The sequence below is a fragment of the Diabrotica undecimpunctata genome, chromosome 6 (genome assembly GCF_040954645.1).
Source record: "Diabrotica undecimpunctata isolate CICGRU chromosome 6, icDiaUnde3, whole genome shotgun sequence".
In the NCBI taxonomy this organism is placed as follows: Eukaryota; Metazoa; Arthropoda; class Insecta; order Coleoptera; family Chrysomelidae; genus Diabrotica; species Diabrotica undecimpunctata.
In genome coordinates this window covers 14110286-14133132 of record NC_092808.1, presented here as the reverse complement: position 1 = coordinate 14133132, position 22847 = coordinate 14110286, and the positions used below count along the sequence as shown (strand labels likewise).

General features: G+C 32.5%; 1 protein-coding gene across 1 annotated transcript; it reads right to left on the bottom strand.

Annotated features, from left to right (window-relative positions):
• Positions 1-197: 197 nt before the first annotated feature.
• On the bottom strand, positions 198-22152 carry TER94 (Transitional endoplasmic reticulum ATPase TER94). The gene is made up of 9 exons (XM_072534249.1): positions 21992-22152; positions 21376-21735; positions 8811-9120; positions 7301-7564; positions 6918-7182; positions 6249-6721; positions 1588-1771; positions 867-1153; positions 198-609 (listed from the first exon to the last, which is right to left on the bottom strand). The coding sequence occupies exons 1-9, from the start codon at positions 22006-22008 to the stop codon at positions 358-360; spliced, it is 2412 nt and encodes an 803-aa protein (XP_072390350.1). The 5' UTR covers positions 22009-22152; the 3' UTR covers positions 198-357.
• Between the last annotated feature and the right edge of the window lie 695 nt (positions 22153-22847).

The window sequence follows — 22847 nt, the reverse complement described above, 5'->3', positions numbered from 1 at the left end:
AACATTAGTAAATTAAACAATTTTTTTTTTGTTTAAAAAAAACAAAATTTGTTTAATTTACTAATGTTTGTATTTTGAGAACGATTTCTGAAGTGGAAATTGAAACGTCAATAAACGTACTTTAACCTTTAATTGTGGCTTTTAAGTTTCATCGATGTACCATAAAACTGTGAGGGTATTTTGAAATAAAACAAACATTAGACAAACTTGTAATTATATTCCAAAACTATTATATTAAACAACATATGAATGCCTTAACAATGTAATATTGTTAGCAAACTGAGGAGTTACTGTAAATAAATACAAAAATGAAAAATAAAATTGAAAGTTGGTGCTTATTGAGCCCACCTGAAACATTTAACTATACAGATCATCTTCAGGATCGTCCTGGAAGTTGGCCTGATCCCCTGCTGTGCCTCCGGGAGCGGCAGGTCCACCGGCTGCTGTCGGGAAACGGAAGTTGGTACCGAATCCGCGAGATTGCTGCAAGGTCTGGGCGAACATCTCATATTTTCTGATGTCGTTGTCTGAAACGGAACGTCTGGCGAAACGCATGGCCTCCTCGAAGTGGGCCCTGGTAATTTCTGGGACTGGATCGTCATCGTCCAACTAAAAAGCAAATAATGTAAATCAATCTTAATACACACACGATTTGAAATCAAATGACAAGAAAAGGACTATGATCCAAATGTCAGAAATAGAAAGTCTCTCGCCTGAATCAAGACGATATTGATAATATATCTAAGTTGTGATTACTTCCCAATAAAAATAGTAAATGTTTTAATATCCTTAAGCGCAAAGTGTTTTTTTTTAGAAAATTAAAATCTACATTACAAAATACAATTTTTTGTTCGGCAAATACTTACATCCATAGCAACATTGGGATTCAAGGCCCTTTCTCTTTCTCTCCTAATTTCGGTTTCGATGCTTTGCCTGATGGCAAGTTTGCAAGCTCTCTGGCAGATTTCAGTCAAATCGGCACCAGAAAAACCATGAGTAACTTTAGCGATGTATACAAGATCTACGTCTTTGGCTACAGGCGATTTCCTCAGGTTGGCTTTGAAGATTGCTTCTCTAGATTTCTCGTCGGGCAGAGGGATGTAGATCAACTGATCGAGACGACCTGGACGCAATATTGCAGGATCGATAATATCTACAAGGAGTACAAAAAGTTAAACATCTAGAAGAAAAATTATCCTCGTATTTGTAGTTCAGAAATTAGTTAAGAGATGACTTTAGATCTTAAGAAGTATTTTCTGTCTGTGAAAAATCACTAACAAAAATATTAGGTCACATTTGTTAGTAAATTAGATTCATAATTACCAAAAGAGTAAAATTATACAACTTGTAAACAAACATCAATTAAAAGTTAAAAAACACATGGCAATGAAAGTTGGTTAAGTTAGGTTAGGACTCATCTAAAATCTACAAAAGGTATTTTTTCATCATGAGGTTTACCGTTTAAAATAATTCTATCTTTTTTTCTATTAGTGATATATTTTTTAATACTTATAACAGTCATTGTCCAATATGGCGTCTCCCAACACAAACAAATGACACAAAAAAATAACAAGTATAATACCTTACCTGGTCTGTTTGTAGCACCGATAATAAAGACATTCTTTTTGGCTCCCATACCGTCCATTTCTGTTAGAATTTGATTAATAACTCTGTCGGCTGCACCACCGGCGTCACCTACATTTCCACCACGTGACTTGGCAATTGAATCTAATTCGTCGAAGAATAGTACACAAGGTGCTGCAGATCGAGCCTACAAGAAAAAATAATTACATGCATCTTACCTATGATATTTATACGTCGTTAAAATACAAAAAAAACTGCTTTAAAATTTCCTCAACTAAAACTGAGGTTTTATAGGGCTGTCTGATAAAGCCAACCGAACATAAAGCGGAACGGAAAATGTATCCGCGGCGGAATGTTTAGTCGTCCACGGAATTGTGTCAGTCGACATGGATACTACAAAGAGAAAAGTCTGTGTGCTACTATATTTTTGCAGAAAACATTCCGTCGATAAATTTTCTAGACAAACCAGATACATAAACCGAAAAAGACAGAAGTGAAAGTGTTATTTCGAATAACTCTAACAAAAATCTTTAGCAAACTCTGACCAGATTAGTCTAGTTAATATTTTTCATGTCAACACACAAAGTTTATTAAACAAAATAGATCAGCTTAATATTTTTTTTTTAAATAAAACATACAATATATTATGTTTCTCTGAACACTTAAAGCTTGATGGGTATTTTTTGTCAACTTTTTATTGCCGGAAGGTAAGAGAACATGGAGGTGTCGTAAATTTTAGCCATAATAAAATCTCTACACGACCAATTTGCTTAAATGATATATCATGTGAATATGAGGGTGAATTTTGTGCATTAGAAATATAGATATTAAAACTATTTCGATAACAGTGTATAGAACCGGAAATGGGAATTTAAAAGTTTTTCTAGACCTATTTGAAGTTATTGGTGTTTTACTCTGCTAATTTTTTAGAAATAATAATAATTTGAGATTTCAACATTGATTTCAAAAAAGTTTCTAATGAATTAAACAGTTTCCGTGATCTAATTTCTACTTTTGGCTTAACCATCAATATTAATGAATTTACTAAAATCACAACTAGATCGGCAAATGGAATGGTAGATTGGTGGTGTATTTCTGATTATCTTGCTCAATTTCTTTACTTAAAAATAAAATCTGAAAAAAGTCATAGTGCTAATACATACAGAAAACATATAACAAGTAATGGCATAGACAACAGCAACAGTATTAGCTCAATTTTTTACCGGAATGTATGTAAAAGTTAACTGAAATTAATTTTCCAATAAAAAAATCACGAACTCGTAGTAAAGCTCCAATTTCTTGGTTTGATGATGAACTAATAGTAATGCGAGAAAATCTTTCCACGGTCAAGATAATTGCTGATGTTACAAAGGAATATAGTGAGTATAAAAAGTTTAAGAAACACTATAAATCAACAATATCTTTAAAGAAAAAACTGGTTTTTGAGAATTTCTTTTCTTTTTCACAGAAATAAATTTCAAAATAAAAAAGTCTGCCCAAGCACGATTAAATCAAACGATTTCAATTTTTACTTTACTTCAGTAGCTAAACATAGAAGTTCTTTTAATTCTACAAATGAAAATGTAGCCGTAGATTTTTTGAAAAATGTACACTCTCCTTGCAACTCTTTATTTTTATTACCTGTTAGTGATAATGAAATCAGGAATGTTTTGCATAGATTGAAAAATTCACACTGCACAGATTTTTATTTCTTAAACAAAAAAAAATAATTGTAGAAACAATCGATATAATTATTGACAAATTAATTATACTTTATCATAATTGTCTTACTGAAGGAATTTTCCCAGATGTATTAAAAGTAACAAAAGTGCTACTAGTATTCAAAAAGGGAGCTTTTTGGCACCGATTTGAAGATCTAGTTGATATAGTGATGGCTTGGAGGAATGTTATTTTGTGTCTTTGACATTTTATGACTTATTCAAAGCTTTTGACTGTGTTTCGCATGAATTACTGTTGGAAAAAATGCGTAAATACGGTACTAGGGGAAACACTCTTAATATATTTAGATCATAATAACAGCTATTCTGAGTTTAACACCGTCGAATATGGGGTTCCTCAAGGTTCGATATTAGGACCCACTTTGTTTGTTATTTATATGAACGATTTATTTCACTATATTTTTCCTGTAAAATGTATTTGCTTCGCAGATGATACAACTCTCATTAATACTGATACTAATCAGCATAATTTAAAAATTAAAATAGATAGTAATACTAAAAGCAAAAAGCAAAAAACTGGTTTTTACATGGGCTGAAGCTAAATGAAGACAAAAATCAGAATTTGATTTTTAGTTCCGATTGGAAGTATATCTCAAAACATAGTGTTAAACTATTAGAAATCTTTCTAGATGATAATTTGGATTGGAGTGCTCATACAGATTACTTAAGTTCTAGACTTGCTACAAGTATATTTTTAATATGCAACTTAGTATATATGATTCCTAAAAGTACCCTTAGAATGTGCTACTTTGCACTCTTCCATAGCCATTTACAGTACGGAATAACTATTTGGGGTAATTCTACTCACACAGATCGAATTTTTAAACTACAAAAAAGAGTAGTGACGATACTTGCAAGAGCAGAGTATAGGGGACACTGTAAACCTTTGTGCCTGGATTTAGGTATTATGCCGCTACCTTCACTCTATATATATGAGAGGTTGATTGAAATTCATGCCAACAAAGGTAAGTTTAACATAAACTACAACTTCCATAATCACGATACAAGATCTAGAGTTGCTATTAGAGCACAATGTTTTAGGTTGACGAAGAGCATACAAAATTCAACTGATGTTGGTTTTGTATAAATTTTTTCCAGATGAAGTAAAAAGTCTTCACTTATTATCGTTTAAGCTTAAAATCAAATCATACTTATTGAAATATTGTTTCTATTCAAACACGGAGTACTTAAATACAGCTTTTACACAATAGTACTAGTTTGGTCAGGGTATTTGTCTATTATGATGATATTTCATGTTTTTATATTTTTATTTAGTGTGTTTGTGGTTTTTTAAATTGTTAATATTAAATATCTGTTTGTAATGTTTAAATTCACAAAAATTTTATATGTATGTACATAAAAATTATCACTATTCCTTTGACTTGTCAAAAACAAGACTATTTTTGTATATTGACTAAATAAATTCTATTCTATTATTAGTATTAGAGGATGATGAAGAATATGGGACATTTATTAATGCTGCAAATTGAAAATCATTTAGGTTTCCGTCAGCATGTAATTTTCGCACTGAATCTGAATCGACATCTCATAGAAAACTGCACCTTTAGGTAATACTCCGAAACCAACACGTGTATTCACATGCATAGAGGTATAATACTACCACATAGTGAAAAATTTGACTGATTTTTTTCAAGTTTGGCTGTAAAAAACAATCACTTGCGCCAAATTTATGAAGCGCAAATGACACTTAAAAATATTCACGACTGTTTGAAAAATATTCAAAGAGTCGGGACTGTATTTTTATCCACAAAAAGCGAAAAACAACTGAAGGTTCATTTTCCTCGAGACGACTGTAACAATGATAGTTCACTTTCTTCGATCGGAGGTTGCCGCATGATGACGGAGGTTGTTATTAATGAACACAAATCCGAAGAGTTCGAAATTTAAAAGAGGAGTGCGACAGGGGTGTGTATTGTCACACTACTACTCAATGCATACTCTGAAGAAATTATGAAAAGAGATATTGAGGGAGAAACAGCAGGAATACAAGTCAATGGAACACCAATTTACAACATTAGATATGCGGACGATACTATCATAACAGCAGACAACCTCCAAGACTCCAAAAGCTAATGAACAAGATAGTTGAGTATGGAGAAGAATATGGATTATCAATAAACATCAAGAAAACTAAATTTAAGAGGATATCAAAAACCCAAAATAATGATGAAAGCCTGACAATTAACGGTAAAACTCTAGAACAAGTTGAAAACTACAATTATCTTGGTACAATAATTAATCACACAAACGATTACCTCAAAGAAATAATTGATCACACAAATGATTACTCCATAGAAATTAAAGTTCGAATAGAGAAAGCACGAACAAACTTCAATAAAATGAGAAAGGTACTTTGTGCAAGAGAACTGAGATTAGACTTAAGAGTTAGGCTTTCAAGGTGTTATATTTTCTCGACTCTGCTTTACTGGATAGAGGCATGGACACCTAACGCGTTGACTACTAAAAAGTTGGAAGTATTTGAACTGTGGGTATATAGAAGAATCTTGAAGATATCAGGGACCAAGCATGTAACAAAGAACGAAGTCATGAGAAGAGTCAATTAAAGAATGGAAATATTGGACCATACAACATACTTCAATTAATTATACAAGGGTAAATCCAGGACAAGAGTGGTGTAGGAAGGAGAAGAATCTTATGGTTGCGTAACTTGAATGAATGGTATGGATGCACATCAATCGAACTATTCAGAGCGGCAGCATCTAAGATCAGAATAGCCATGATGATTGCCAACCTCCGTCGCGGAGATAACACGTAAAGAAGAAGATATGAGGTGGTTCCTCAGATCAACTACAACTAGAGTCGTTAGCCATGATCAAAGGTTATTACCAATGATAGGCCGTTCTGTGGATAAGACATAAATAGATCAAAAATTAAAAATCATACCTTGTCGAAGATATCTCTGACGTTTGCTTCAGATTCACCAAACCACATAGTAAGCAACTCCGGTCCTTTAACTGAGATAAAATTGGCTTGACATTCATTGGCAATAGCCTTCGCTAATAACGTTTTACCGCAACCAGGCGGTCCATAGAACAACACTCCTCTGGACGGTTGCATACCGAACTTAAGGAACTTATCTGGATGTTCCACTGGATATTGCACCAATTCTTGCAATTCCTTCTTGACGTTAGCCAATCCTCCGATATCGTCCCAAGTGACGTTTGGCACTTCTACTACGGTCTCACGTAAAGCACTTGGGCTGCTCTTCGTCATGGCGTAACGGAAGTTTTCCATGGTAACTGCCAGTGAGTTTAGGACTTCTGCGTCAATTTGGTCGTCTTCGAGGTCAATGAGGTCCATCTTTTCTCTAATTTGTTGAAGGGCTGCTTCCGAACACAGCGAAGCTAAATCGGCACCTATAAAATGAACAAAAAATGTGTAAATAAGACTATCTCTAGGTCCGGATAACGATTTTTCATTATATTTTATTTATATTTCTTAAATTAAGTCCAGAAAGCAACGATAGCTTCATACTTTCTGGTCAATATCGCCATATCCGTGAAGATAACTCTAAAAAATATGTCGTCAAAACAAGATTAATGATTTCCTCACCTACGTGACCATGAGTTTCCGCAGCGATCTGTTCCAAGTCGACATCATCGGCCAATTTCATGTTCTTGGTATGAATACGTAAAACTTCAAGTCTGCCAGTGGCATCGGGAATTCCTATATCGATTTCCCTGTCGAATCTTCCGAATCTACGTAAAGCTGGATCGATTGAGTTTGGTCTGTTAGTAGCGGCCATAACGATAACGTGGGAACTCTTCTTCATACCGTCCATCAAAGTTAAAAGTTGAGATACTATACGACGTTCAACCTAGCGAAAAGAGTTATTTAAATTAAAACATCTTAATGACGAAGAAATTACTATTTCATGCATTGCTTTGTTTACAGTAAAATATATTTTATATAGAAAAAATATTTAACAAACATACCTCTCCATGTGTTTTCTCTCTTTTGGGAGCGATGGCATCCAATTCATCAATGAAAATAATAGCTGGGGAATTCTTGTCGGCTTCCTCGAAGGCTTTACGAAGATTGCTTTCGGATTCACCGGCCAATTTGCTCATAATTTCAGGGCCGTTAATCAAGAAGAAGAAAGCTCCTGTTTCGTTGGCTACTGCACGTGCAATGAGAGTCTTACCAGTACCCGGTGGACCGTAAAGTAAGATGCCTCTAGGTGGTTTAACTCCAATAGCCTGAAAAAAGTTTATATATTTTTGTGTATTCTATGACCGTGAATTTTCAAAAATACTTTATGTGAATCGAACGCTATCTGGTAATCTATAAAGCATAGGAAGACATGTTTTTGCTGATCTCTGTATTTCTGAAGTAGGACAGTTAAGCTATAAAGTGCTTCTCTTGTGCCAAATCCTTGTCTGAAACCAAACTGTGTGGGGCTAATGGCAATTACAGCAGCTTATAAAAGAAATACGGACACAGAAATCCCTCCCAAATGATTGGAATATTGGAATACTTTGCACCACACATAAAAAGGAGATATCTTTGAATGCTCTAACCACAGAGGAATTACACTTCTAAATGCAGCGTATAAAATATTTTCCACAGTACTATGTCACCGTATGGCACCATATGCAGAACGGATAGTAGGAATACCAGGTTGGTTTCAGAGGTGGTAAATCGACAATTCACCAGATTGCAACTCTGAAACAAATTTTGGAAAAAACACTGGAATATGACATTGATACTCATCACATTTATAGACTACAAAGCAGCCTACGACTCTCGTGAATAGAAGAGAAATGTTCAAAGCAATGAAAGAGCTAGGAATACCAAATAATTTGGTAAATTTAACAAAACTAACTTAAAAAAGATGAATGTAGAGTATGAATTCAGGGGGAACTGTCTGAATCTTTTAAAACAAATAACGTGCTGCGCATAGGCAAATCCTGGCCTATGCTGATCATATTAATACTGTTGGGAGAACGGAAAACGCTGTACGAGAGGCGTATGTAGCATTAAAAGAATCAGCTACAAAAATGGGTTTAACAATAAACACCAACAAAACGAAGTATATGAAAATAAACACGGAACCACAAATCCTACGACTACTTGTACACAGTGGACGAATTTGTATACCTGGGAGCGCTTCTTAACACTGAAAATAATAATACCGCAGAATTTGCACGGCAAAATCATAATGGAATGGAAGCAATAAAAGTAGACACACTGTACACAGACGACCTAATTCTTTAAACAGATAATTAAGAACTGAAGAGACTGATAGAGATGAGACCGGAAGAGAAGGAAAATATAATATTAGATATTTATAACAGAAATGTATATTACTGAAACTTAGAAACCATATAATTTCTAATGATGGAAAATATACTTATATACAGCAAAAAGACGAAGAAAAAAATTAACAAATACTATTCATTAAATAAAATAAGATTCGTAAACAAAGAGAAATCGTAAATTTACCTTGAAGAGACTGGGATGTCTCAGTGGTAACTCTACCATTTCTTTGATTTGAGCGAGCTGTTTTCTACAACCTCCGATGTCGTCGTATCCAACAGCGTTAAGAGCTTCTTCTTCCTCTTCGCGCTTGATTGGATCTCCATCACAATGAATGACTGTATCTGGAGCCACTATACAGTACGGAGCAGGATCGGTTTCGACGACTTTGAATTCAACGGCTCTCATTCCTCCACGTACAACGAATACGTCATCTTTGTGTATTGGTCGATAGGCCTCCAGAAAGTAGGGTTTCAGGTATACTTCAAAGAGATTTCTGAAAATTTTTAAATGGAAATAATTAAATGATTTTACAATGGCTGGTACGTAAGTTTTGAGATAAGGCAACGTCAAATACCATCAACATCGTAAAATTAAACGTTTTTATTGTTTAGAAGTTCAGAATGCTTAGAATTTTTATCATATAAATGTTATGTGCACTATTGAATGGCGTTCAAAAGTTAGATTTTGGCAAATAATAATGAAATATCCTCTAATGACTTTTCACACCATCGATATTTCACCCATCTATTTCAAATATTATCGCGTTTAATTGGTCATTACATATTGCAAAGGACTAATTTTCTCACTCAATCGGAATCTTTTAACAAGGAAATGCTTATCAACGATAACCTTCCACAGCTAACAACGCAATAATTTAAACATTTTACTACAATTAATGGTATTAAACATACCTCTTTTTCAGCACATTACAACGATGCTGCTTAAAATAGCGTCAAAATAGCCAAACAGTTCAAAGGATTTTAAAAAACCACCATTACCATCTATTTAAACTGTGTTTAGTTCATGAATTGCAACCCACCGAGTTGGATCGAAGACTAACCTTCATCGCCATAATGCAAAAAATGATGATACAAGACTCATGACTTTTTAACTAGAATTTTGTGGAATGATGAAGATAGAGCTAGTTTCCATAATAACGATTGATGAGCGGATGATGTGCGTTTTAGGACAGTACAGTAAAACCTCGATATAACGGACTACTTGGGGGGAGGGGCTTGGGGTCCGTTAAAGCCGAAAGTCCGTTATATAAAAATATGGTTAAAATAAATCAAAATACTTTTTTTTTTAAATATATATGTACACTGTAATTAGATATATATAAAAAATACAACATACAAACAAAATTCTATTTAAGTAATTGTCTTCGGACATTCGTCGTGAAGTGACGTTGCTGTGAATATCGACGCGCTTGCTGTTGGTAATCCCGTTTTGAACAAGTTTCGTTTGCACTTTCCATATTTGCTGTTTTTCGATGATCAACTCCCTAAAAACAGTTGAATAATCAATAAATGTTGTTAGATCGCCGAGATGCGATCTTACCTCTGATAACTTTATTTTTAACAGTCTTATTTTGTCGTCTTGTTTGCTATCTTTACTTCCGTCCTCATTTTTAAGGTTAATCACTTCATCTGCTATTTGACTTTCAATCATGATGTTATACCCAGGGTCACCTTCATCTACTTCTAGCGATTGTAAGACATCTTCCTCAGCTACATGTTCTCCGGCAATATTATGTATTGTCCTACAGAAATAAGTATTTTTCAACCCTTCTAAATCTATGTCTGCATCTTGGCCATCAAACAAATTCTTCCAACCATTTTTTAATGTTTGCTCTTTCACCTCCTCCCATGCTGCAGCAAAATTAAAAATTGTTGATTTTAAATTGTAAGACCTTAAGTTTTGCAAGATACATTGCGCTCTTGTATCTTCTGCATTATCTCCATCGTACAATACAACCATTACTTCGTCTAAAAACTTTCTGCGATATATTCGTTTGGCTGCCAAAATTATTTCCTGATCCATGGGTTAAATAAGCGATGTTGCATTTTTTGGCAAAAACATACACCTGAAGTTTCCATCTTCTGAAAGTAGAATATTTTCAGAGCGGTGAGCAGGAGCGTTGTCTAAAAGCAAAAAACATTTCACCTCTTCTGACGGTATTCCCAATTTCTTCTCTTGAAATTTTCTCACTGAAGGTACAATTTCTTTGAAAACCCAATTTTTGAAAATATCTGAGGTGAACCATGCCTTCTTAGAGCTATGGTATGAAAGGGGCATATGATGCATTGTCTTTTAAAACTCTAGGTTTGCGAGATTTGCCAACCACTGCAGGTGTCAATCTATGCGATCCATCAGCGTTAGCACAAAGCAGTGCCAAGATCCTGTCCTTGCTGATTTTTCTTCCAGAATCCGATTTTTCATATTTGGAGGCTTGTGCGCTTTCAGGCAAAGTACGCCATAACAAACCAGTTTCGTCAACATTGTAAATCTGAGATTCTAATAGCATTTCGTTACTTACTTGCTATATTTGCTACTAATTTTTGCCTAAAAGGTTGTTTCTTCTTTTGGTGCAGTTGAAGCTTCGCCGTAAATTCTTTTATTCATGATTCCGTGCCTTTTACGAAAGCACCAGAGCCATCCATCACTTGCTCTGAATGGTATGTCCATATGATTTTCTAATTTAATTGCAGCAAATTTCAATTCGACTACTCGGACCAGGATCCCTCTAGAACGTTGTTACCCATACCATTTTAAGATTGCTTCTTCCAGTGAAGTTTCACGAGCCAATTTCATTCGTTTTCCAAGATTGCTATGCTCTCCTACATCACACATGAATACAAATTTATTTATTTTGTATTTGTTTTTTTTGTCCGAAAGTTTGCTTTTTTATGCCATATTGATTACATATATGAGACGCATGTGTAATATTAACAATATGTTTTTATTTTTTTTACATTTGACCGGATTTTTTGTCCGTTATATCCGAAGTCCGTTAAATAGAGGTCCGTTATATCGAGGTTTTACTGTAATATACCCGACAAAAAATGGCACAATGCTGAGGTAATTCTATTGTACAAAATAGGAGATCCCCATGAATTAGAAAACTACAGATCTATAAGTCTTCTTAGTCACCTATACAAACTCCTTACAAGAATAGTAACGAATCGTCTTGAGAAAAAACTTGATTTCTACCAGTCAATAGAGCAAGCGGGATTTCATACCGGATTTGAAACAACTGATCACCTATAGAGCATTAAAACGGTAATATAAAATACTATCGAATACAATCGACCACTCGTTCTGGCTTTTGTAGATTTCCATAAAGCCTTTGACACGGTAGAATTTGACAAAATCCTGGAAGTACTACAATGCCGCAATGAGTAATACTACAATGCATGCTGCATTGACTACCGATATACAAGGTTTATTTACAATACATACAAGAACGCAACTATGTCGGTGAAACTACATAAAAACACGGATCATATCCCAATCGGGAGAGGAGTCCGACAGGGTGATAACTTATCGCCTAAACTGTTTACCGCAGTACTAGAATATGCTTGTAAAAAACTTAACTAGGAAGAGAAAGGCCTGAACATTGACGGAAGAAGATTAACAAATTTGAAATTCACAGACGACATACTTTCGTTCTCGAACAACCTCAAGGAGATATGTACAATGCTACATGAACTTTAGTTAGTGTGTGCCAGTGTGGATCTTAAAATAAACATCTCCAAAACAAAATTCATGACAAAACTAGTACCTAGCGGAAATATCAATATTGGAGACAACGAAGTAGAGCTGGTGGAAAAATACATATACCTTAGACTCGAAATAAAGATCACACGAGATGAGGGATTAATGTTTGGTGTGGGATATTTAATGGGCGTTTAATAGGCCGCTATTTTTTTTAAAGAATATTTAAATGGTCAGAGGTATCTGAATTTTCTGAAAAATGAGCAATCTGTTAAAAATCCTCCTATTTTATTTTAATCAATTACTTTAATGACACATTACAGCTTGGTATCACCTCCTCAGAACTTTGGGCCAGTTACTCAACATCTTAACGACATGTTTGATGATAGATGGATTGCCAATAAGGGCCCGTTTTGTTGCCCAACTCGCTCTCCTGACTTGGCTCCTTAGATTTTGGAATTTGGGTTACATTAAAAATCATGTATTTTCCAAACCTGCTACGGCAAGGGAAGATATATGATACAGAGAGTCTTACTTGTTTTTAATTCTCTAACACCCGACCATATTTCCAGAATTACAAGACATAACTTAATAAAAAGGATTCATAAATGTTTAGAAGTGGATAATGCTAATTTTGAACACTTATAAAAACTATATTTTAGTTTGTAAGTTATCTAATTAAATTAATACAAAATACCTAGTCGACGTTTTGAATGAAATCAACAATTAATAATCCTCTCATGCTATTGGTTACTTTTCAAAATTAATAACTTGAACATTGAATAATTTGACAATCAGAGATAAGTCACGTATGATTCATGCATTTCTAAGTTCGAAATTCAAAACAATGAACTCTCACGAACAAAAAACTCAGCACTTCAAAGCATATTTTATAAATAATTGTTTCTTTGTAAAAACCGGATATTTCGCTTGCATGTCATTATAACAACTTAAAAATTGTTCTAACGATATGATTCATCAAAAACAAATCGCCGGTTCAACGTTTCTCGGCCTCTCAAGAACCGGTTGAAGACTTCAAAACATGATAAATCTTATATTTTTGAGTTAGTAGTTGGGAATGGTCAAGGTGGTTCGAAAATTTATTGAAACGTGTACAATCCTGTAGTAACTTTCATAGAGAATATTTAAAAAAAATAATAAATCAACTTTTGATGATAAAATGACAACATTTAATACAGCAGCTTCTTGCATTTCATGCGTCATCGTTTTCTGCAATTGAAGTCTCTTTTTTGTAGTCCTTCCAGAAACCAAGACAACCAGAAATGGAAAAGAAAGTAAAACTACTTTCAAACATAATAGTATAGTAAATAATAGGTATTATTTACGTTAATTAATAATATTTATATAAGTTAATAAAAAGTAGGGAAGTGGTGGAGTGACGGGAAAATGATCGAAGAGTAGTTAGTATGAGAAAGAAGAAACGGTAGTCAGGTATGCACGTAATAAAAGTAAAAAAGAAAAAGGACTTTAACCATATGTTCCATATGCTCTTCCTTGAAGAAAATTCTCCTCTAGGAGAGCGGAATGAGATAGTTATAAATGCAGACAATGTCGCAAATGACCAATTGAAAATAGTTGCATCAGGTATCAGGACTCGGTACTTAGTCCTTATTTATTTCCCTTAATGTTCATCAAATCACAGGGAAACTAGAGGGTAACATTCCCTGGTGCTTAATGTATGCTGATGATGTTATATTCTTAGTAGGAAATAGTGAAAGCGACTTAGAACAAAAACTAGAACAGTGGAGACAAGTTCTTGAGGACAAAAACAGTATTTGGAATGAACATTTAAAGATGGAGTTACTACAATAGTATTTCTTTTTCTTTTAATTAGCAATTTATACTTATTCCTTACCAAAGATTACTTTCCAAAACAAACATAAAGTGGAATATCACGGTAAAAATATATTCAGTTACAATACAATAAACATTTTTTACTTAGGATTCCAAGGTCTAATAAAAGCATGAACAAGTCACTATCTACTATTATTATTTTTAATAGCTGTTAGATAAAAGTAATGAATATAGGCTGCATTCCATATTCCTTGATAAAGGTTTAGTTAAAAACCTTATTTGCATTATGTCCCTGTGAATCACCTAACTTAAAGTGGCAATGGTGTGTCTAAAATAAATATACTAATGTCATTTGATACAAGGGCATTTTAAAATATTTACTGCCACATACATTATCAAAAAAAAATATATAACCATGAAAAATTTGTACTATTAGTACTAGTATTTATTATTTGGGAGGGTTTAATAGAAGACTTTTATCAGGTGGCTTATACATTCTGCTCTCAGGCAAAACTACTTTCACTTTGTAACTGATGACTTGCTATCAATTTTAGAAGCTAAGAAAATCTGTTGAAACCAGGTACATGCCCTAACATCACACATATAAAACGGTTCAACAAAAACAGCGGTTATATTTATCGATTTGTCATGTGCTTATGGTTATGATACATTCTGGAAAGAAGGCCTACTTTTAGCTAATTGGTACCGTGCAACAGTTTCATCAAACTGATAAATAAAATGATGCGTGACCGCCTTTCCCAAGTACTTGTGAATAGAAAACCTATAAAACGACTTCCCCAGAGTCCAAACCTTTTACTTCTGTTCTTTAATAGCTACACCTCAGACATTCCATCTCCAACATCAAGAAAGTTCATGTATGCAGACGACATGACTGTTGGAACTCAAAACAAAAATTTAATTGCTTTAAAAAATGGGGACTCTGACCGAACCTGACAAAAACAGATCTTCCTTCCATCCATCAGAAGCTAACCAAAAAATACATGTGGAATATGAATGAGTTGTTCTAATCACAACCCAACACCAACATATGTGGGAGGTCACCCTTAAATGAATTCTGGCCTTTAAACTGCACATGCAGAAACTATATGATACAAACAATTTTATTAAACAACAATATTATAAAAAAAACTTTCAAACTAATCATGGGAGCATCAGCAGAAGTTCTAAGAACCAGCGTCAGATCATTGGTTTACTTAACCAACATACATCAATGCTAAACTCGCAGTTCAACCAAACTATGTGGCAAATATCTGGCACTATTAAACCATCACCAACAGCTTGGCTTCCAGTCTTGTCCAACATTCCCCATCAGAAACAAAACAGCTCGAGGCACTAAAAGCACAATATGGAAAGTGTCAAAATAACCCAATGTTCCACCAATAAATTCCGACATTAAAGATCTAACAAGTGACCTATAACCAAGCCTAAAATCCAGAAGACCACGGCTAAGGACAGTAAGTCAAATGAGACTTTCATAATTGATCAACATTAGAACGCCAAGTACAGCAATGAAGAAGTGAGAAATTCCAACCTAATTGAAAATCCTACTATAAGATTAAAGGCATTTAAACTTCCTTGCAGACAATGGTGCAACATAAACAGAATTGAATTGGTCAAGGAATATGCAACAAAGCACTAAATCAATGGAAGGGAAGAGACTCCTCAGTGTGATCAATGCAGTGCTGTCTAAAAAACCATCCACTTAGAATGTCCACACACCTATTTAAGCGGCTCATTAGAAAATTATACATGCCCTAACACCAGAAGCAGAAGATTGGCTCCAAGTAACTGTTCCTGGATTTGCTATCATTACAACCTCTACTATTTCTCATTATATTGTAACATATTTGACTAAATGATGCACTTATTAGATTAGATATTTTTACACAATCAAAATCTATATTATAAATACTTAAATATTGATTAATTCTCAAATATTCATAATATTAAAGATTTAATATGTATTAACATCCTCTTGTGAAAATTGTGGAATCGACATAATATAAGACTTTTATTCCAACTACATTTATCTTTAAAAACAAAACTGATCAACCAGCCAAAGTATAAAAATAACTTTCTATTAATATATGTGTGGATCTTGATAGAAAAGATTTTAAATTTTAAAATTTTGTAATCAATTTTATTAAATAAAGTATTTTCTGCAACATTGATAATTACATGTCTGGTGATAATATTAACTTTAGAATGGCTTTATTAAATCCTAATTTCTATTTTTATTGCTTAGTCCAACAATTTTTTATTTTGACATGGAGAAAAATATCAAAAATTTAATCTCCTGGCTGAAAAGCAATTCTAGTTTACTTTACATAATAAAAGAATATAGTATTTTATAAAAGCAGTTATATTATTACTATATTTGCAAATAAAACTATTGTTTTCCATATTAGTGTTCTTTTAGTAATTCCTAATAATAGGTAAAGACAAATATTTCATTTATTTTAATAAAATACCTAAGAAGGATAAAATGTTTTCTTGTGTCTTTTGAACAGTAGGTAGAACTTTGAAACCATTGGCTTTTACGGAATTCTATTGTTCAAGAAGAATCTAACAATTAATAAAATCAACAAAATTAACTGAGGCTTATAAAATAATTTACAAAACATTAAGAACAAGACAGCCATTGAGTGATAGAATAGAACAGAATTGAGTGAACCACAGATGAGGTATAAATCATATTAAAATAATACAGTAAAAAGTATGAGAAGAATATGATAAAGACGCTAAAAAGGCAATTTTTAATGATACATGGGACACAAACTATAAAAAGCGCAGTAGGAAGATAGTCTGAAATTTGTTAAAATGACATTTTCAGTAACCTGAAATATTTTGATATCCAGGATGTAGTGGGGAAATACATAGAAAATTGTTTTCTGTGTACTTCACATAATAAATAAGTATTAAGATAATATTGTTCTCTTTTCACACAATGCTTTGAATAACATTAAAAATTGTGATAATTGTTATCTATATGTGTATTAACTTTATTTATTATCTGTGTTATTTTGTGATCTATTTTTGTTTAATGGTAATATTGACTACAAACAAACACAAGCACATCATAATAACTTAAATAATAAATTGAACAGAGTTTAATTAAAGGAGCTGGTGAAACATCTGCATTGTTTATTGTGATTTACAGAATAGAGTGGGCTACTATATATGATACAGTGAAACGAAAATATAAAATTAAAAAGTGAACCAGAAAACAGAAAAAATTTAATAAATTATGTGCTGTAGAATGTCAAAGTATTATATGCTTAGTTTCAACAACAAAGAAATAGGACCTCTATTACCAGATGAAATTTTAATAATAAAAATAGGAAATTGTTTATTAATTAGCTTAAAACACGATTTGGCATAAGGTTTCTATAGAAGTGATAATAAAGTTTGGTGTGGGCAAATCAGAAACTGATTATTTCAAAACCAAACTGGGACAAAAACCAGAATTTGCACTTACTTATAAGTAACCAAGTCTACAACACAGACGAGACAAGCCTCAATTGGCATCAACAGAGGACAAAAACTTTTGTTCACTTGTTGAAGTTGATGCAAAAAACACTAACTTCAATACCTGTGCTAATAGCTCCGCTACACTTAATAGAAAGAAAACACACTTTTCTAATGAAATTTAAATTAAAAACTGTTGTTTATATATATATTGTGGGTTCCATGTAACATTTTAAAATAGTGGTAGGGCTGTGGCCATTGAATAGTTTACACGAATTACATATCTATAATAGTAGCCAATTTTTTGAATTTTTACCTCATCATTTTATGTCAAAGTGATGTTAATTACCAGCTGCGGACCCAGAATAGGTTGATTAAAATTAAAAAATCAAAATAAAATAAAATATATTCTACAAAATGGATATTATAGAAAGGTTTTTGAATAAAATGGATTAACTTCTTAATAAGAAAAATAAGGAAGTCTACTTTAAAAATATCCATCTTATTCTAAATCTATTTTATAATAAATAATGATAAACAGTAACACAATTTATATTTGGTGGAAGCCCCATTATTGTCAATACAACTTTGCAATCTTCACTTCATAGATAGCACCAATCTCATTATATTATATTCAATAAGCTCCTCCCATGCCTGCTCAATTGCTTCCCATAGTTAAATTCTATTCAGTGGCCTAAGGTTTCTTTCATTTACTTTGTCATTTCTGCAACTCTACCCACACATTTTCGATGGGGTTAATGTCTGAACTATAGGAAGGTCATGGAAGAACATTAACAGAAGTTTCTTCTAACGAGTTTCCAACACTTCTACTCATATGCACTAGTAAATTGTCATGTTGGAAGATGAAGTTGTTATTGGGGAATCTCTGGATCACTGATGGCAATATTATGTCCTGAATATTATGTTTGTAATATAATCATGTTAATTTTTTTTCTATATGAGAACAAACACCCGGGCCTTCAGCACTTATCCATTCCCATATGTTGACTGGGACACTCCACTATTTCTTAAATGATGAGTATACCGTTCATCAAACATATGATTTGTCGACCTGTAAACTGTTATTCGACTTTTACTATATTATTGAAGCACTTTTTCATCAAATACAACATTAGACCAAAAGTTGTCTTCACGGTTTATGAATTCATTACAAAAACTCGGCCCCTCTTATGATCGTCAGTTAAAAAGGTTTCCTTGCAGCTGCACAAGGAAATCTTATTTATGCTGCCAGGAAATGCTGGTGTCTTTTCACTACATTTTCGAGCTGTAGCAAAAGCAGCTTCTCTCATATAATCTACTATCAACTCATCTGGTTGCTCTAAGGAGATATGCCCTCTTGAACCACCCAACCATGCTATACACTATAGAGTGAAAATCATCCCATCTTTGTTTGATTTTCTGTATGCACATATGGTTCAAATCTGCACCAATTTACCTTAGTGATCAACCTTCTTTGAGTTTGACAATTGCTCTTGTTTTTTACTAGTCATTCAAATGCATTCCAGGCATTTTGGAGGCATTTAATAGCTTTTTATTTTATTTTTCAATACACATGAAATTTTTGACAAGCAAATGACATTTAGCAAATGCGTATGACACTGAAATTTTACAGTATGATAATATAAAAGAAGGTGTAAACTATTCAGTGACTGCAGCTGTAAAATACAAAAGTACAATCTCAAGATGGGTGCATTACAATGTTTTATTAACAAAAAAACACCATTACCTTGATAAAGCCTCTTGCTAGAATATAATAAAAACCATCAAAATGCAGCCCAATTTTTTTTTGCACCTATACTGATTTTTGAGCTATTATAAAATTGCAGAATTAAACATTTAAAGTTATTGAAATATGTTTGGCCAAATAATTGCTTACTAGAAGAGTTACTCAATAATCAGGATGCAACTCAAGAATGGGTTGAACACTCCCTTTCTATAGTTGGTTCTTATGACAATAACAGGTTTACTTTAAATAAGGGACTACAGTGGAAAGAAAAAAATGCATGAGGCAGCTGAAAGGCAACTGAAAATGTTCAGAAAATAAAAGCCTAGAAGATTGAGATAGGTTCAAAGCAATTTACTGTGATGAAACTAATTTGTCAGCTGCTGATCAAAAGAGTGGGTATTAAGATGAAAACTAGACTACAACAACTTGACAAAAAGGTGTCAATTGGTGACAGTAGCTTCTTTTGTCTTCCATATAACTATTAAGAGAATGAATAATACACATATATAGACAGGTATAAAGCAAGACTTAATCTCTAGTAAATCCTAGACTTTGTGAACTTTGGGTGCCAACAATTTGATATGGTTAATATAATGAGATATCTGCATTTTAAGCATTTAAAATAAAATATACAAACAAAGTATATGGACAAACTCCCAAAGTATCTATTCTAATCATAAAAATTTATAACATGAGTATATTTCTACTAGACATTAGGCATGTGTAAGCATTATGTAGTATGTGGTAAAATCATGTTGATATTGTGTGTAAATTAAGCTGGCTTGTCTTTGTGCAGTTTCTTTATTATTGCTTTCCTAAACAAGAATATGTCATGTCAATAAAACAATAAGTAATTTACTTGAAAGTTATTTTCATTGATTAATTGAAACTTTTGATATTCTAGAATATTTTATATTGTCACAAGTATTAAGTTCCGTATGTGTCACATTATCTATCTACATTAAGCCACTGTAGTGATATTATAACATGTTTGAAAAAGCTCTGCTATACTTAAGTCACATATTTTGTTATGATTTTACAAGTTTTTTGACATAAGAAAATTACAAAATAAAGATAAATATAAGATAAATATATGTACAAAGTTTATAAAAGTAATGTGAAGTAAAAACTAGAAATATCAATAAAAATAATAAAAAATACATAGTAGCCAAAGTAGCCCTTTGCCAAAGAAGTAGATAAACTTGCAGAGAATCAGTGTAAATAGAAGATTACATTAAAATTCTCAAACTAATAAAACAGTCTTCATTTTAAGTACAGTTACTCCTGCTTCATCACACTATTCTGCCCTCTTCATCCCTTTTTGCTTTTAACTGTCATTGACTGTCCTGTTCAATGCTCTTATATTTGTTCAAATAAAACAAATGGTACTAATGTAGTAAGACGGAATGATGACTGCGGAGATGAAATTTATATCAATGAATTCTGCTTCACTAACTACCTATATTACTCTCTCACTACTACACTATGAGGAAAATACCCACTACTACACTATGAAGAACTAAAAATCTGAAGAAATGCAATGTTAACACATTAAGAATGTATCTATCTTAATCTCAAACAATAGTTCTATCCAAATAACTTAAGATAAAGCATGTATAGCATAATGATATAAACAAAAGATCATAATATAAAAAGTAATACATCTCTAAAAGCATACAGAGAACTTAGCAAGATGATCTAAGAAAAAAAAATATTAATTTCGTGAATGAAACTGGTAGGTAATCAGAAGATTATCTTACTGTTTCTTCAAAAATGTGTATAATCTTTTCTATTTTTTAATAGGAAATGATTTAACAATAGCAAACAACCCTTTAACTCTAGACTTACACTTAAAAAAAATGGCAGTACCATTTATGACATATTCAGCAGTGTAATTTTCATCCCTTTTAATATAAAAACTATAGTGTATCAATCATGAGAAATATACCTAGAAGACAAAATGAAGAGACACTATCTTACCCTGTAAGTCCTTCCACTGTATCATCTATGGGAAGTACATGAATTCTCTTGCCATACTTTACATCAGGGCAAGCTTGGATAGAAACTACATCTGATAGCCTAACTCTTAAATTATTTCTAACATTTCTATTCATACGAATTTTTTCATCGCTACATGTGTCGTCAGATAATACTATACAAACAGTTTCTTTCCTTCGCTTGCCCTTCAGTAGGACTGTGTCTCCTCTGAAAAGTTGTAGTTCATCCATTTTTGCTTGTGATAAAGCAACCACGGAATTATCATCGTTAACTGCTTCTTCTACCAAAAGTCTATTTGGACGATCTTTCTTACGGAGAATTGCGGTGGCCAAATCCTCTGGACTGTAAATCAAAATATTCATAATTATTCTAGAACATTCACTAACCCATTTTATACATTTTTTTATTGAAGCACAAATCTCTTATATTTTAATTAGTTCGATTGTCTTTTATTCAAAAATGTTTTATTTAAGTTTAACTACCAATATCTTGAAAATATAATAAAATGTTATACTCCACCATGATGACAATGTACATTTTATATTCCAAATCAAAGTAAACCGGTAGTTTAAATAAATATATAAAAAAATATACTCACTTTTTGTTTTCGGCCATTTTTTAGTAATGAATATGTACTAAATGTAGAAACTTTTGAAAAATCAGTTCACAATAGAAATTAACTCTTATATGATTTTAGTTTTTCACTCGAAGCACAAAGATGACGATCGTTATTCTGACACAAAATGACGTAGCCTTTTGATAATTTGATACATTTGACAATTGGCAGGAAGCAAGTGTTATTTCAGTTGATAAAAAAGGAAACTGTTACACTATAATTGAATTTTATAAATAAATCATTATTAGTACATACACCAATTAAATTATTATAAGAAATATAAATTCTGTAAGGTTCTGAAAGTACTTTCTTGTGGCATGTCTAATTTAAATAATATGTTTATATGGGATTAAGTCCATATAAACATAATATGTAAATATCAATTCTGTTGAAAATACAATCCAATGGTAAAGTCTATTCCATAAATATACGACTATATTTGTATAGCGTCTTCGTGTAAAAACAGTCGTATATTCATGGAATATACTGTACGACTTGATTTTTAAATTTAGAACTAGTGGATGAAATCAGCAAAAATTGTGACCAAAGTTTTAATTTATGCAAAAAGCAAAAAAAAATAACTAAAAGTGGTTCTAAAAATAATACAATTTATTTAAAAATTATCCACATTATTTATTTTCTTAAAATTAATGTTAAATTGCATAATTACACGTGCTCAATAGTAATTGGATCAAATATTTGGTCTGTGTTTTAACTACAGAATACATAAAACCACAGAATTTGCACTACTCCACAGAGCACGAAGACTGAAACTGAAACGATTAAAACCACAGAATAATATTTTTTCCTGGAGAACTCTGTTTCAGTTTGAAGCTCT